We start from the raw sequence: 16,331 nt of genomic DNA, 5'->3' as shown, positions 1-16,331 counted from the left end.
CCGTTGGACTCCTTTCCATTTGGAATACAATGAAGTGTTTGGAAATAAGACATTGGTCTTTATCTGAAATAGCACAAGAAGTTTAGCTTTTTCCTGGTTTCTGCCTTCCTTTGTTCTCATCCCTTTTGCAAGGTGTAGAGGTGGTATGGGACTACAGTAAGATCACATGTGCCTCTGACCCTCTTCCCTAGCTCCTCTCCAGTGGACAATGCTGATGACCAAGCAAGTGGGTGTCATCTGACTGTCATCCCCCATTGCCAAAGGATCAGTATTCTGTGTCTTGGGTTTTGATGTGATAATCCAAGGCCTTCATTATCCTGTCACTCTGGTTGTGTTACAGAAGTTCAGTTCTGCAAGCAAGTATGCTGCTCTCTCTGTTGATGGTGAAGATGAAAACGAGGGAGAAGATTATGCCGAATAGACCTCTACATCCTGTGCTTTCTCCTAGTTTCTCTCCACCCTGGAACATTCGAGAGCAAATCAAAACCTCTATCCAGACAAGACAAAATAAAACTCACCATCTCCTGAAGACCTTTCTTACCTTTTTTTAAAAACAAAAAATGAAATTATTTTGCATGCTGCTGCAGCCTTTAAAGTATTGAAGTAACTGGAGAATTGCCAATATAGCCAGAGAGAAAGGGACTACAGCTTTTTAGAGGAAGAGTTGTGGTGCGTTATGTCACCACACAGTTGCCAGTGTGATTAGTGCCTAGGGGGCCTCCATTTAGCAGAAAAGGTAATGACAGTGATATAACGTCTGGAACCTGGTTGGGCAGTAGGGGAGGGAGGTAGAAGGAAAATTGTGAGATTTCTACCTTTTAGTTTTTATCCTATTGTGGCATATATGAATTCTCAAAACATTATCTGAATAAATTTTCCACTCTTGGAAAGGTAGATTTAGTCTCAAGTTGTTTTAGTCTCCAGGAGGCTGCCAGCCCCTCCTCTTATTTAATTCTGAGTTTTGGGGGCCAGCCTAGGGGGAATTTTTTTTTTAACCCCCTAGGGGGGTAGTTGGGAATGAGACTATAGGCCATAAAGAATAGGACTGCATTGGACCAAAATAAATGGGAAAATCGTGGTTTGAAAAGAAGCTTTTGGGAAGTGATGAGTCATTTTGCACCAGGTAATAGGGGAAAACTGTGTGACCTCCATCAAACACATGAATGGTTATTTCCTGGAGCCGGAAGCACTTGGGGGTCGTGGTAATTCCCAGTGTTTTCTGTGTTCTAGTTTTACCCTTTCTAAACACTGTCCTTTTTGAAAGTTTGAATATATCCACATTTTGTTGAAACCTTGAAACAAAAAACTTAGACTCTTGTCGTCATCTTAAGTTCTTCGTGCTACTCTTAACCTCCCAAAAAGCAGTCTCTTAAGTCACATAGATGATGTCTTGGGCATTTTCTCTCTCAGCCATGGAGAGTTGTGAAAGGAAGAATCGCTGCTTTTCTCAAGCAAATCGGTTTCTTGACATCTTTTGGTTCTCACTCCTTGCCTGCTCCTGATGCTTTGACCCCTTTTATAGATCAGAGTGCTCTAGAATAATGGATGACCGTCTTGGATGGTGGATAAATAGGGACAGGGACAGTTAAATTGGGAGCCTTTTTTACAACCTTGATGGGTTTTTTCCCCCCCAAGTTTCCTTCTCCACTGAAATGCTACACCAATGCTTATTGGATTCATGAGGTAGCCAGACCAATGTGTTGTTTTTCTTTATTATTATTATTTTTAAAGCTTCCCTTGAGAGAATAAATGGTAATGGAGAGAACTATTTAACAAGGTCCTGGTTTCTCTTGCAACACAGTAGCTAAACTTGCCTGCTTGTATGTGCATTTTTGTAGGGATCGGCTTGGTAGACAGTATTAGCAGAGAAACACCACCTTGATCTTGGTTTGCAAGCCCTTCTCCCATCAGTCCTAGGTTAGGCCCTTTTCAGCCATGCAGGGGTGTTCGTTTATGCGTGCTGCAGCAGTGGGCATAATATAATTTACCCAGTTGACAAAGGTGTGTACCAAGTGAATTTAAATAATTGGTGTGGATTGGCCAGTAGCTAAGAAGTGGGCTTTTAAATAGTGTTGAACATTGAAAGGTGTTTTTTTTTTTTAAAGGAAAAACCATTGATTGTAGATAATGAAAAGCTAGGGTTTGCCCTCTTCATGTCTACTCTCCTTCCAAATAGTTATATCCAAAACTGTTTTTCCCTCTCCCCTGCCTTGTCCCCCCTATTAAAATAGAAATGGGGATTAATGTCCCGCTCCTGAATACATGTAAAATTTGTACAAAAATATCTTCTATGAAAATGATTTGTAATCTGTAGACTTATTACCTGGGAGATGTCTTGATGTAAAATCCCATCCTTTGGGTTGTGGGTTTTTTGTTTTCTCCAAATAAATCTGATCTTTAAAGTTCATTGTAATGCTGAAATTCTTTGACATCTACTCTGCACTCCCAGTGGTTTTTACTGGAGTCGTTGACCACCTGTTCCTCCTTCCTCCACCATCTCTGAAGTTTTCATTTAGCATTGGATACCATATCGTCCAAGGTCAGAGGGTGGGGTTACAAGGGAATCCATTTCAATGTTTATTGAGGCCTAGTAATACAGTTTGCATCCTAGCTCCCCTCTTGCTATTTTTTTTGGCCTAGTGTTAATTACTTAATCACCTGGATGTGCTTGCAGTCTATTTCCTGTACAGTTCATTTTAATCAAGATGTGGGAACTCTAAGAATGAATCCTTGTGTCCCTGGGGCAGTTCCCTCATAATCTCCCTCCCTTATTTCAGCAATCTGGAGAGGTGCTGCTCCCTTGAGTCAACACCGCACTGGTGGACCAGAGATACTGGTGACAACCTGGTCAAGGTTACCAGAACAGAGGCTTACAGACTCAGTGGGAATTTTCCAAACAACTAGGGACAGACTGGTCATTGTTGCAAGGCAGGAAAGGGGTTAGGACAGTGGCAGAGAATCCCTAAGGTCACAAGGAGGTGGAGCATAAAAAGGAGCCCGGGAAAACCTCAGTCAACAATTTTGGGGATTTAAGAGCCAAGAGGAGGAGCCAGTTAACACAAATAGCATTTTCCAGCCAATTGGAGCAGCTGCTCTTCTAGTTTCTGGCCAGTGCATTTTTCTCTGTTTTCCAAAATTGGCAAACTTGAGGGATATGAGACTCAGCTGTGATGATGTGAAGGCTTTTCAGTGTGGCTTTAGGTGCCCCTGTTGTCCAGGCTGCCTGGGGAACCTACAAGGTAATGCTTGTTCACTGCCTCTCTACCACTGGAATCAGTTTCAGTCACATTCTCCAAGCTTTTGTTTCAAGCCACTCTCTTAGCTGTGCAATACTGAGATCTAGGTAAATGATGGAAAGAAGGAACAAAAATAGGAAAGGCTTGTTGAAAGAGGTTTATGATGGCTGTGTACAGAAAGGGTATAGAGGAAGGCCCTGTGTATGGCCACATCCTCATTTAAAAAGTGTGTGGCCAGGTGCGGTGACTCACGGCTGTAATCCCAGCACTCTGGGAGGCCAAGGAGGGCAGATCACGTGGTCAGGAGTTCTAGACCAGCCTGGCCAATATGGTGAAACCCTGTCTCTACTAAAAATATGAAAATTAGCCAGGCGTGGTGGTGCACACCTGTAGTCCCAGCTACTCAGGAGGCTGAGGCAGAAGAATCACTTGAACCCGGGAAGTGGAGGCTGCAGTGGACCGGGATCGTACCACTGCACTCCAGCCTGGGTGACAGAGCAAGACTGTCTCCAAAAAAAAAAAAAAGATGTGTGTTAGCGGTGCATGGTTGCTCACACCTGTAATCCCAGCACTTTGGGAGGATGAGGCAGGAGGATCGCTTGAGCCTAGGAGTTTGAGACCAGTCAGGGCGACATGGCAAGACCCTTCTCTTTTTTTTTTTTTTTTGAGACGGAGTCTCGCTCTGTCGCCCAGGCTGGAGTGCAGTGGCCGGATCTCAGCTCACTGCAAGCTCCGCCTCCCGGGTTTACGCCATTCTCCTGCCTCAGCCTCCCGTGTAGCTGGGACTACAGGCGCCCGCCACCTCGCCCGGCTAGTTTTTTGTATTTTTTAGTAGAGATGGGGTTTCACCGTGTTAGCCAGGATGGTCTCGATCTCCTGACTTCGTGATCCGCCCGTCTCGGCCTCCCAAAGTGCTGGGATTACAGGCTTGAGCCACCGTGCCCGGCCGGCAAGACCCTTCTCTACAAAAAATAGAAAAATTATCCAGGTATGGTGATGTATGCCCATAGTCGCAGCTACTCGGGAGGAAGGATCACTTGAACCCAGGAGGTCAAGGCTGCAGTGAGCTGTGATCACACCACTCACTCCAGCCTGGGCAACAGAGCAAGACCCTGTCTCAAAAAAAAAAAAAACAGTGTGGGTCCACCCAGAAGCCTCCCAGCTGCAGAAGTGGAGCCAGGACTGGTCAGCCCTCATTGCTAACCTCTTGTAAATCTTGAACTACTGGACAAGTAGGGGGAAAGTGCAGGTGCAGTATCCTACTTCACAAGGGCTAACTTGAGGCTGGTTAGATCCCACGTGTATCCCAGTCCACATTAGCCTAGTTTCTTCTCAATAGAATCAAACACTATACTCTGGATCCCAAGGCACTAGGGTCCCAGTTCGTGCTGAGGGCGTCGCCTCAAGTGCTAAGCAAGCTCACAGCATCTGGTTTCTCAGTAAGTGAGAGAGCTACACATCTGCTCCTGGGAAGCATTATTTGTCAAATAAGCCTTGTTTCTCAGCAACCATTGTAGTCCCCAGGGCCACAAGTAAAGAGGGACTTGCCTTCCCTTACCCTCCCCCAAAAGAAATTTGGAAAAGACGAGCTGAGCTGCTCCCCGCCCAGCTGCAGCAACCTCCTGCTTTGACAATACACCCTCTGTCCTCAGCCAGGAGATCCGCCTCTGGAGTTGGCTCTGCCTCTTCCCCCACTCTTCCTGGTTCCCAGCACCCAAACCCTCTACTGGAGTTCTCCTGACCCAGTGGTCCAGCCAGAACAGTCCCACACCTTCAAATCCTCCCCCTACAGTCCCTGCACCCCAAGGATCTGAGCATATTCAGTAACAGGCATGGGGTCACCCCAGACCATGGAAGAGGGGATTCCACCTTCAGTGCCAAGATGGACCACCCTGTGCATAGTCAAGGTAAGAAAACCTGTGTGGACGGAGGCCAGAGGTGTTCCTGAAATTATTTGGCCTTTATTAATATCAACCTGGCTTTCTCCTCCTCTCCTCCCTCCTCTCTGAAGCTCCTGCTGCTGTGAGCTGGAAATCAGGATGCCTGGCTGGCCCATGAACCTCTCATTTTTGTTTCACTCCCACCAAGCTACCTCCTGCATAACTTCTTATTCTCAGCCTTTCTCATCAGCTTCCTTCCTGCAGCTCCCTTCCCCACTATCCCCAGTTTGAGAGTAGGAATCAAGCCAGAGCTGGGAGTTGGGCCACCCATCTTGTGACCCTTTTCCAATTCCTTGGAACCTTAAAGTTCCTCTCATGGGCCTGCCAGGCAGCAGCAAAACCAGCATGTGTGAGGTTCTAGCCCTTATCCCTCACCTCTCTGGGGTCCAATCAAGTTCCTCTTTGAGTCCCAGTCTCTCCATTGGTAACTTTAGAGCTTAGGTAAAGGTACTGCCACAGCATCCATCCCAGGGCCCAGCCAAAGACCCTAAGGAATGCTGGGAAGAGCAAGATGTTAAAAGAGCTGGTTGAAGGCTCCAAAGACATGAACACATTTAATTATCTCGTGTATCTCGATTACATAATCAAATCTGGCCAAAATACATGGGACAACCTTCAGCCCTGCCCTTTCTCCAGGAGCCTCCAATCCCTGCCACTCTCCTCGGTATTCCCCTAACTCTTGCCTCTCCCTTCCTCCCAGTGCCTCCCTACTCGTTCCTGCCTGGCTCCCCCAACCCACTCCTCTCCTGTCCCCAGTGCCCAGTGACTCCCACTGCTCTAACCTCTGAAACTGTCTATTGAACACCAACTCAACCAAGAGCAGTAAAATCAAGGCTTCCCAGTCCCAACCACATCCACCCCTCCCAAATGCCAGTTTCTGGGTGGGGGGGACACACCGTCATCACGCACTTCTTTACAGACTCTTCTTCCCTGCTGCAAGATTGGAATCAGGTGCTCCGCCCCCTGGACATGAGAACCAGTCTTCTCAGCCTTTGCCAAAGACAAGATGAGCACAGAAGGGACCCAGCTGAGATGAGACAGGGAGGGAAAGAAGGCCTTAGAGCCAGTGGTACTGGCTGCTTTGGGCAGGCACTGGGCATTGAGCCCTGGGCACTGGGTTCTCAGAATCCCAACCTCCCTTCCCCTGCCCCTTTTCATCATGGAAAATCCAGCAGGGAGGGTGAAGGAGGGAGAAAGTTTCAGGAAGTGCTCACTGCTAAAGGACGCTCGGGAATGTAGGAATGGCAATAGGTTCAGAACTTCTAGGAAGATATCCCCTACCTTATCCCTACCCTCCACCTTCCCTCCAGGGTGGCACGACTCGAACCTGCCCTAGGGCCCATTAGCTCCATTCCATGAAGTTCCTATCCAGTACCAGGCACTGCAAAAGAAGAGAATGAAGTCAGACCATAGAAAGAACTTCCATCTCCATTTGGAAAGGCTGGACTCACGTTAAATGTAAGGAAGACCTTCTCAGAGGTCTCCTGCAGGGTGGGAATGACGGTCTAGCTCTTTCAAAACAGGGCAATGGGCCAGGCATGGTGGCTCACGTCTGTAATCCCAGCACTTTGGGAGGCCAAGGAGGGGGAATCGCTTGGGCTCAAGAATTGGAGACCAGCCTGGGCAACAAAGCGAAATCCCATCTTTATAAAAAATTAGCTGGGCGTGGTGGCGCCCGTCTGTAGTCCGAGCTACTAGGGAGGCTGAGGTGGGAGGATCGCTTGAGCCTGGGAGGCAGAGGTTGCAGTGAGCCGAGATCACGCCACTGCACTCCAGCCTGGGCGACAGAGACTCCGTCTCAATGAATAAATAAAGCAGGGCACTAGATGGGATGGCTGGAGCTGCTTGCGGGTGGAGATGGGGGCTTGAGCCTGATGGAGAGGTCCTCAGCTGTGAATCCTTTCAGAATACTAGCCCAGGAGGTCTCCTGTGAGGCAGAGGACCAGGGAAGGGTGTCCAGCGACTTGGGCCAAAAGTAATACCAGGTGTCTTCACCTGATTCAGGCGCCCGCCTGGGGTAGGGGACGCTAGCACCACCAGGGTAGGCCACGGCTGGTCCTCTCAGGTCAGGCCCAAGCCAGGCACACTCCCGTGGGGAGGGTGAGAGGCTGAGGCTGCGCGGCAGTTCCCTGTCCCCTTGTTCCTAGTTCCTTCTGGACCTACGCCCACCGTTTCTTCTGCGTCTCTCTGGCTCGCGTGTTTCTTTTTGCCTGTGTCCCGCCGGGTCAGGCTCTCCCCGTCTCTGAGACTTTCCCGTCCCCGTGTCCTCCGCGGCCGTCTGTCTCCAACTCTCTCTCCCCCTCTCAGCCACTTCCTGTCTCCAGTATGTGCCTGGCGCGGCCCGGCTGGCCGTCTGCGCACCCTCTTTCCCCTCGGCTCTTTGTGAGTGTGGGTTCGCGGGAGAAGGTGGGGAGGAGAGGAGGCCGAGGGGCGGGGAACGGGCGGAACGTGGGGATTGGAGCTGGGAGGGAGGAGGAGGAGGAGGAGCGGGCGGCCACGGGCGCGGGCGCGGGACGCGGGGCGCGGCGGGGGCGGGAGGGAGCCCAGCCGAGCGCGGCCGCCCGCTCCCGCCGCCACCGCCGCCGCCTCCGCGTCCGCTCCGCGCGGGCACGGGCGGGATGGGCTGGCCCGGGGGCTCCCCCTGCTGCTGCCCCGCCCCGCCGCGCCCCCGCCCCGCCGGGCGCCCCCCGCAGGTGAGTGGCCGCGCCGCGCTGCGCGGGTGGCGGCCTCTGCGTCACGGCCGCGCGGGCAGTGCCAGGGGCGGGCGCCAGGGGGCGCGGGGCCGCCGGAGGTCGAGAGGGCGCGGGGCGCGGCCCAGGACTGGGGCTGGGGACTCTGGCTGGCCGCGGGGAGCTGGGAGCAGCTGGAGGCCGGGACAGTGACTAGGGGGCGGGGCGCGGCCGCGGTCCTACTCTATCAGGCCGCCACACCTTCCAGCACCCGGGGCGCACGGGGCCGCGAGCCGTGCCACACACGCAGGCCCGGCCTGGTTTTCCTTTCCTGCTTCACATGTGGGACACTGAGTCCCAAGCGGGCACAGATGAGGCTACTTCGACTCGCCAGCCCCGCTCTGCGACCCCCTTCCTTCTCTTCCCCCATCCTCCAGACCCTTCTGGGCACACCCCCAGAGCCGCCGCCCTCCCTCGCTCCTTCCCTGGGCCTTACCCCTCCTCCGCGGCGGCCGGGCTCCCAGCCTCCCTTCCAACCACAGCTATTTCCAGGAAGGGGGGTGTGGGTGGAGGGGGTTCTCCAAACAAACCCAAGACTTCGGAGAAAGAGGGGGCCCGGCTAGGGGAGGAGTTGACAGGCTCTGGAATGTTACAGGCGGGAGGAGGGTGAGGGTCCAAGTGGGTCTAGTGATGCCTTCCCAGCCCTCCTCAAGTGAGCTACTTTTCCCCTCGGGACTGGCTCATAGGGATTCCATCCCTGCCTCCCTTCTGAGGTGCGAGTGCCACAGGATGGGAGGGACTCACAGCCACAGTGGATCCTTACCACCCCACCCCTCACCGGACTCACTGCTTGGGCATCTCCTTGCTGGATTTGGGTGGGGAATGTGAGACCAGTGAAGGTGACAGGATGTCTGGGGACCTGTTCCAGGTGAGGGGACTTTCAGCCCCTATGGAGGCAGCAGCAGAGCGAATCCTGTAGAGGAATCCTGGTCAGGGCCATGCCATGTGCCATAGAAGGTGGGACTGGACAGAAAAAAGCCACCGCCACCGCCCACCTTGTCACACTGCCCCATCTCCCCCAAGCAGGGCTGGGGGCTGGACAAGGCCAGGCCCGGTTGCCCACACTGGCCAGGGGCCTGGAATGTGCTGGGACACAGCCAGCCTGGCAGGATGGGGGTGGGTCGCAAAGCCCGTGCTCCTCTCCAGTTACAGGCTGGGGGCCCAGGCCTGCCACACAGATGCCACCTTCTGGCCAGGATATCCTGGGGACACACTTCTTGGCCTGGAAAATTGGAGCTTCAAGGGAGAGGTCTCAGGCTAGGCCCAGCCCAGTCAGGTCCTCACAAGGGTCTCAAGTGGGCACCCACAGCAGGCCTCACCCCAGAGAATGCAGGATTCTCCATCCCAGAGAACCCATCCTGACGGGTATGAAGGAGCAGGAGGCAAGTAGAAGGGATCCCGTGGGAGAAGCCAGGGCTGTGGGAGTTGCCTGAGTACTGGGACATTCAATAAATACCATGCAAATGAGAGGGGCACGTTTGCACATTCTTGCAAGTGACAGCTACAGCCGGTCCCAGGGGCTGCTGTCCACAGCTTGGGGCTGAAGACTCCCAGGCCATTAACCCCTTAGCTCTTAGGGAGATTACTCCCCCTTTTCCACGGCCCCATCCACCTCCCTCCCTTGACTCCCAGGACGGGAAGTTGGCCATGTTCCCAGGAGGGAGGCAGGAGGCCCATGGATGGGGGTGGAGTATGTGTTGGGAGGGGGGACCTCCTGTCCAGTCCTCAGGCCCCAGGACAGCTGCAGAGGAAGGAGAGCAGACCCAGGAGAGCCATGAAGGTAGTACTCAGGCTTCGGGGTTGCGGCGGGGGGAGGGTGCAGCCCTTGGGTGGAGAGCCCAAGTTGCAGAGCTGGAAAGAGGGCTAGGGATCTGTGAGATCATGTCTGAAACAAAGCCAGGGAATGGGTGAGTGGGGGGCACTGTGTCAGAAGCAGAAACCTGGGGGCTTTCAGGAGAAGGGCCTCATATGCCTTAGGCTGTGGCAGGAAAATGGATTACTCCCCAAACCTGAGCAAAGCAGTCTTGTGGCTGGAACTTGGCCTTGCAAGGTGTTATTGAGGGTAAAGGTGGGCAGTGCATGCTTTCCTTTTCCTACTTCATACAGAGTGAAACTGAGACAGGAAGGGGGCCCCCAGTCCCATTTTTACCTGACTCTCAGGACACACTTGAGATCCTGGGCCTGCCTGCTGGTAGTAGTTCCCAGCTCCACTCCCTCCCCAGCGGAAGTCCCTCAAGAGCTTGAGAGTTCTGGCTGGAGCCTGGCTGGGACACACTGTTCCCCACTTGCCCTTTAGCCCTGCCCTGAGACCAGAATTCTCACCCGGCCCCACTGGGGGCAGGATCTCAAGACCATGGATCCCTGCAGATCCCTGGAGAGTGTGGTGTCCCAGGTGTGGGACAACTCCAGAGTTGGGGGAATGGGGGGAGCAAAAGATCACAGGCTGATACTCCCAGCAGGGTAGATCCTGGGAATCTGATCTCCTGGCCTCCCCCACATCCTCCCCCCTCCACTTCCTGGAGCAGCGACCTGCCCCCTTCCCGCCTGCACTTCCCTCCACTTCCAGGGCCGGGCTTCTCCTCACACCAGCCAGACAGCCTACCCTCCGCCCAGGGGAAGCGGCTGCCTCCGCCAGGCCGCTTCCAGGAAGCCCCGGGCCAGGCCCCAGCATTGTTCAGGCCCTGGGGCCAGCACCCCAGCCAGCAGAACACCATGAAGTCCAGCGGCCCTGTGGAGAGGCTGCTCAGAGCCCTGGGGAGGAGGGACAGCAGCCGGGCCACAAGCAGGGTAGGAGTGCCCACCAGCTGGGCAAAAGGGAGCAGGGGTGGAGGTGCGGGCAGTGGGGGAGGGGACCTGGAATCAGGCCAGGCCCTTTTCCCAATTTCAGCTTCCTCAGCCTTCTCTCCTGGCCCAGCATCCCCTCCGGAGTGGCCAGGGCTGTAGTGTGAGGGGATGTTTGGGTTAGAGTGGGTACCGCTGTCTGTTTTGGCTCCTCTCACCTTCCCTGCTCTAGCCTGGGCCAACCCTGGGGGTCCTGGCCCCCCAAACCTAAGCCCCAGGTACCTCACTGTAGGACTTTGCCACGCACTATCCAGGTATCCTAGAGCTGACTCAGAGATCATCAGGCCCCTTCCCTGGCCTGGGGAAGTTTGAGGGAAATGGGGTGGCAGGGCAGAAAAGGAGAGAGGAGAGGGAGTCAGGAGTGCTTTGGAACTGGAGGCTTGCTTTCCACTGACAACATCCATATCTGCTGCTAATGCCTGCATGCTCCCAAGTGTCCTAGTGGGTCCAACAAACTTGGTCCAGCCCAGAAGTGTTGCAGGGACAGTCAAGAAACCAGAGATGCTGCCCACATCCCCATCACTCCCTTTCCCAACTTCCCAGCCTTGCCCCAAAAGCAGCAGCTCAGGACAACCTGAGATACTACTGTGATGGGTCCCCAGGAGGTGGACAGCAGGAGTCTGAACTCCAGAGGAGGGGGAATATGGGTAAAACAGAGAGGTGGCAAGGAGACAAGCTGTCCCCAGACAGAGGATAGGAAGAGTGAACCCACAGTTTGTAGGGGAAGGGACTGAGATAGGCCTGGGCCATAAGGGGGCATCCCAGGCTCCTGCTTCACTGCACCTCTGGATCAGGAGGGGCTGAACAGGGAATCTGGTCCACTCCTTCCTCATTCAGTGTGTGAATGAATCCCAAGTGCCAGGGGGCAGGGGGTCAGGGGAGAGCTCACAGCATCCAAAACCAGCTAAACATCTCTCCCCAGTGACAGGCCTCTGTTTCCCTCCAGCATGACCACCCCCCTTATACAATTGCTGTCTGCTGCCTCAATGCACAATGAGTAAACATGTTGTTCTGACCGTGGGGGAAGAGGGCATGTCAGCTATCTGGAGCGTGGGGACAGCGGGAGCTAAAGGAGCAGGACTGGCTGAGGCCACTCCTGCTGGCTCAGTCTGGTGCTGCAGGACTGACATACAACACGTATGTCTGGAACCTCCCTGCTCACTCTGCACACAGGTCTCCATGCGGGGAGGACAAGATGGGAAGAGTCAGGGAGTACCCCTACTGCACCGGGGGAAAGCCTGAGCATGTGGGCTTTCCACAAGGGCATCACATACCAGGGCCACGTGAGGGGCCCAAGTGATCCCCTGGGGAGGAGCTGACCCAGCAAAGGTGACGCAAGGGGTCAGATTCCATACACAGTTGAGGACAGACCAAATGACCGCCCTGAAGCAGCTGTGGCCAACTGCGTCCTACAAGTTTGAGGGCTTGATCTGGATGGAGGAAACCAGTGCAGTGCTAAGGCAAGGCTCCTGCCCAGTCCCAGAGATGAAGATGGGCCCACTGGGAACTCACACCTCTGTTTGTCCTTCCACCCTCAGCCTAGGAAAGCTGAGCCTCATAGCTTCCGGGAGAAGGTTTTCCGGAAGAAACCTCCAGTCTGTGCAGTATGTAAGGTGACCATCGATGGGACAGGCGTTTCGTGCAGAGGTGAGGCGCTCTGTCCTGTGACTCTGAGACCCTCCACCCAGTACCACTGTGTTGCACAACTCCAGCAGGCCAACTCACACAATCTCAAATGTAATATGCTGCTCCTGGATTAGGCACAATGGCACCTAAGAGGCAGCTGCCTCCCCCTTCAGATGGCCCTGGCTCCCCATGACAGACACCCCCCACAACCCAGGAGACCGAGTATTCTCCACCATCTTCCCATCCTGACTTGTGACTGTAGTCTTCCTTCCCTCCCTTCGAATCCTCACCTCCACCCACCCTGGAACGTTACCCCTGGCCTGGGCAGTAGTACCCCACTGCCACACTCTTCCCTCAAAACCTAGCCCTGCTCCTCCGCCCTAGCCAGCCCAGTCCAGCTGGGATCCTAGAAGTCCCAGGATCTGGTTCCAGGGTCTGGGAGATGAGGGAAGGCCATTCCTTCCACTGTCCCACAGGCCCCTGCTAACCCCTCTCCTCCCCCTACCTCCCCTAGTCTGCAAGGTGGCGACGCACAGAAAATGTGAAGCAAAGGTGGGTATCTGATTCTACCTGATAGGGGGAGAGGGTCTGGAGTCCCTTCCTCCTCCCAAACAGGCTTCTCCAACCACACTGGCATCAACCCTCCACCTCCACCCCTCTCACTATTGGGGAACCCCTCCTGGGTGGGAGGGGTGCTGACTGGGCCCTTTAAGAACCACCCTACTCCGCCTTCTGGAGGGCTGGCCGGCCCAGGCGGGTGGACAGCGAGACAGCGTTTGTCTTGGTGCTGTGCCCAGGCTGCAGCTGGCGAGAGGATGGGGGTGGGGAAGAGGAGGAGAATGAGGAGGAGGAAGGGTGGGGTGGGTGGGGGGGTGGGGGAGCAGGATTTCAGAGACTGGGCAGCCGGATGGGCTGTGCCTTCCCTCTGGGGAAGGGTCCTCAAAATGCCTGGGCGGGCCTTGTCCTGGGCCGTGGAAAAACTGGGCCTTTCCAGAAATAAGCTGTAGATAGCACCCACTGTCCACTGGGCACCCAAGACAGCCCTATCTCTGAGGAGGTTCCCTGGTCTTCCTGCAGGGCAGGGAAGGAGGGTCCCAAGGCCCTGGAGCTGGCTTGGGGGAGCTGTGTGCCCAGGGGCGGGGTCTCCCGGTGAAAGAGGCCAGTGTCCGTCCCTGGCCATGGCCTGCCTGCGTGCTCTATATATAACTCCTGCCCTGCAGCTGGATGAATGGGGGTCTGTGTGGGCTGGGGGCTGAGCGCCAAGAGCAACAAGTGGGGGGCCTGGGGGGTGGGGGACCAAGAGGCCAGAGGGGAGGTGCCCTTAAATAGCACAACCTCAGCTGGAGCCTGTGCCCATCCGCTGAAGGCCCCTCCACCTTCCTCCTGAAGCTGAGGGGCTACCCCATCCTCAAGCCCAGGAGAGCCCTTCACCAGGAGCTCAGTTCCTTACTCGGTCCCCTTCCAGGTGACTTCAGCCTGTCAGGCCTTGCCTCCCGCGGAGTTGGTGAGTGTGCTCTGGGAAGAGGTGGGGAGGGCAAGGAACCTGGCCATGGTGTCCAGAGGTCTGGTGGCTCCAGAGAGGGCCCCCAGGAGATGACCTTGAATGGAGTGCTGTGGGTATTGCTCATCCTACAAGGAAAGAAAAAACTGTCTAAGTCCTCTGCTGATCTTGTGCCCTTGGGCCTGCTGGGGGTAGGACTCCTCTCCCCTTGTTCAGTACAGCCTTCATCAGGACACTGACATTCCCTTCCACTGTCCCCAGGCCCACACTCGTCCTTGCCCCTGCTGTAACCACTCCCTTTTCCTCCCCCATCTCCCTCTAGCGGCGAAACACGGCCCCAGTCAGGCGCATAGAGCACCTGGTAAGGTGATGCTGGAGGAGGAGGGGGAAGCAGGTAGCTTTGGGAGTAAGGATCTAGATTTCCTGAAGACAAAAGTGCATGGCTCTGGAGTGGGCAGTCTAGAGTAGGGGGCACCCAAAGGGATGTCCAGACACTGTCTGTTATCCACCAGGGATCCACCAAATCTCTGAACCACTCAAAGCAGCGCAGCACTCTGCCCAGGTAAGTAAGGGTGCTGGGGTGGTCCCACGTGACCCCCTTTCCGCCGGCCCCACACCTCAGCCCAGGGCACTGCCCCTCAACAAAGCTCCCCGGGACAGCCCCCCACCCCCAAAGCGGTATTCTCCCTCCGGACCGACCCACCCACCCTCAGGACCCACCAGGCTTCACCTGCTGCCCAACAGACAGCCTTCCCATCACACTAGCCACCTCCGGGTGCCCCGCCCCTGCGTTCATGCGTAGGCTCCCCCTCCCCAGGAGCTTCAGCCTGGATCCGCTCATGGAGCGGCGCTGGGACTTAGACCTCACCTACGTGACGGAGCGCATCTTGGCTGCCGCCTTCCCTGCGCGGCCCGATGAACAGCGGCACCGGGGCCACCTGCGCGAGCTGGCCCACGTGCTGCAATCCAAGCACAGGGACAAGTACCTGGTGAGGGGCGGGGCCATCAGGAGTCAGCCAATGAGAGGGGCATGGGGTCCAGATGGGCGAGGCTGATCACTGACGTCACCCCCGGAGGCGAGGCCGCCAGTGGGCGGGACCAGAGTGGTGGGGGCGGGGGCGGGGCCCGCAGTGGCGCCTGGAACGGAGCAGCGAATCCAGGAACGCTGGCGACTTGGCTATGACTAGCTAGGCCGGCCTTAGCTACCTTCTTATTTTCTTTTTTTTTTTTTTTTTTTGAGACGGAGTCTCGCGCTGTCACCCAGGCTGGAGTGCTGTGGCCGGATCTCAGCTCACTGCAAGCTCCGCCTCCCGGGTCACGCCATTCTCCTGCCTCAGCCTCCCGAGTAGCTGGACTACAGGCGCCGCCACCTCGCCCGGCTAGTTTTTTGTAGTTTTTAGTAGAGACGGGTTTCACCGTGTTAGTCAGGATGGTCTCGATCTCCTGACCTCGTGATCCGCCCGTCTCGGCCTCCCAAAGTGCTAGGATTACAGGCTTGAGCCACCGCGCCCGGCCCTTATTTTCTTTATTTATTTACTTTTTTTTTTTTTTTTGAGATGGGGTCTCACTTTGTTGCCCAGGAGGTGATCCGCCCGCCTCGGTCTCCCAAGGTGCTGGGGTTACAGGCGTGAGCCACTGCGCCAGGCCTGCACTTTGTTTTAGAGGAAGATTCTTACTTAGGATCTACCTCCACCTCGTGCCTCATTGCTGGAGGTCACTTCTGTCTAAAGCCCTCCCCCTTTATTTCAGCTCTTCAACCTTTCAGAGAAAAGGCATGACCTGACTCGCTTAAACCCCAAGGTATGAAGGAAATGGCCTGCCCAGTCGTTGAACCAAGCCACCCCTACCCCAGAAGCCCCCAGCTTCCTCGTTATTAATAGTAGCAATTGGCATCTACTTCACTCTTAAGCACTTCCCCCCCTCTCGCATGACATATTACTGGAGACACCCCAAAACGTGATGCATCAGGTATCAGCCCATTGTATAGATAAGGAAAGTGCTGAGGTTATCATGGACAACCAGCAGATCCCCAACCTTGCCCCCAGACCCCTATGCCCTGTCCCCTTTCCACCCCACCTGTCTCTCTCTGTTGGTGGACCCCAGCCCCAGTTGCACCCCTGCACTCTCCCCAGGTTCAAGACTTTGGCTGGCCTGAGCTGCATGCTCCACCCCTGGACAAGCTGTGCTCCATCTGCAAAGCCATGGAGACATGGCTCAGTGCTGACCCACAGCACGTGGTCGTACTATACTGCAAGGTGGGCCAGGACCTCGGGTTCCCTGGTGCCTGGAGGCTCCAGGTCAGCCTGGAGCCCCCAGACCCTCATTCCTGTCTCTCTGTCTCTCAGGGAAGCAAGGGCAAGCTCGGGGTCATCGTTTCTGCCTACATGCACTACAGCAAGATCTCTGCAGGGTGAGGCTTCCAGCATCCGAGTAGCCCCTTCCCCAGTGGCCCTTTCTC

General features: G+C 55.3%; 2 protein-coding genes and 1 long non-coding RNA gene across 13 annotated transcripts in view; 2 read left to right on the top strand and 1 right to left on the bottom strand.

The window, feature by feature from the left end:
• EIF4B (eukaryotic translation initiation factor 4B) overlaps positions 1-2,407 on the top strand; it is a 37,201-nt gene extending 34,794 nt beyond the window's left edge. For all 4 annotated transcript variants that reach the window (XM_033221968.1, XM_033221967.1, XM_033221966.1 and 1 more), the window contains exon 15: positions 341-2,407. In XM_033221968.1, the coding sequence (XP_033077859.1) occupies positions 341-421 (81 nt within the window). In that variant the 3' untranslated portion in view covers positions 422-2,407. The remainder of the gene's footprint in view (positions 1-340) is intronic.
• A 3,304-nt stretch (positions 2,408-5,711) lies between these two features.
• On the bottom strand, positions 5,712-7,749 carry LOC117090062. Its single transcript, XR_004439886.1, has 3 exons — positions 7,346-7,749; positions 6,458-6,557; positions 5,712-6,139 (listed from the first exon to the last, which is right to left on the bottom strand). It is a non-coding gene; the product is annotated as an uncharacterized LOC117090062 (long non-coding RNA).
• The window catches only part of TNS2 (tensin 2), a 17,445-nt gene continuing 8,540 nt past the window's right edge, over positions 7,427-16,331 (top strand). The window contains exons 1-10 of one of the 8 annotated variants that reach the window (XM_033221960.1): positions 7,427-7,558; positions 12,285-12,393; positions 12,887-12,924; positions 13,838-13,876; positions 14,196-14,234; positions 14,386-14,435; positions 14,691-14,862; positions 15,623-15,673; positions 16,006-16,128; positions 16,219-16,283. In XM_033221960.1, the coding sequence (XP_033077851.1) occupies positions 7,502-7,558; positions 12,285-12,393; positions 12,887-12,924; positions 13,838-13,876; positions 14,196-14,234; positions 14,386-14,435; positions 14,691-14,862; positions 15,623-15,673; positions 16,006-16,128; positions 16,219-16,283 (743 nt within the window). In that variant the 5' untranslated portion in view covers positions 7,427-7,501. Of the gene's footprint in view, positions 7,559-7,688; positions 7,870-9,041; positions 9,686-9,769; positions 10,693-12,284; positions 12,394-12,886; positions 12,925-13,837; positions 13,877-14,195; positions 14,235-14,385; positions 14,436-14,690; positions 14,863-15,622; positions 15,674-16,005; positions 16,129-16,218; positions 16,284-16,331 lie in introns of those variants that run through there. The other 7 variants (XM_033221959.1, XM_033221957.1, XM_033221958.1 and 4 more) reach the window with 7 other exon arrangements.

The sequence above is a fragment of the Trachypithecus francoisi genome, unplaced genomic scaffold, assembly GCF_009764315.1.
Source record: "Trachypithecus francoisi isolate TF-2019V2 unplaced genomic scaffold, Tfra_2.0 Lachesis_group11, whole genome shotgun sequence".
NCBI lineage: Eukaryota > Metazoa > Chordata > Mammalia > Primates > Cercopithecidae > Trachypithecus > Trachypithecus francoisi.
This window is presented reverse-complemented; position numbering and strand designations above follow the sequence as displayed.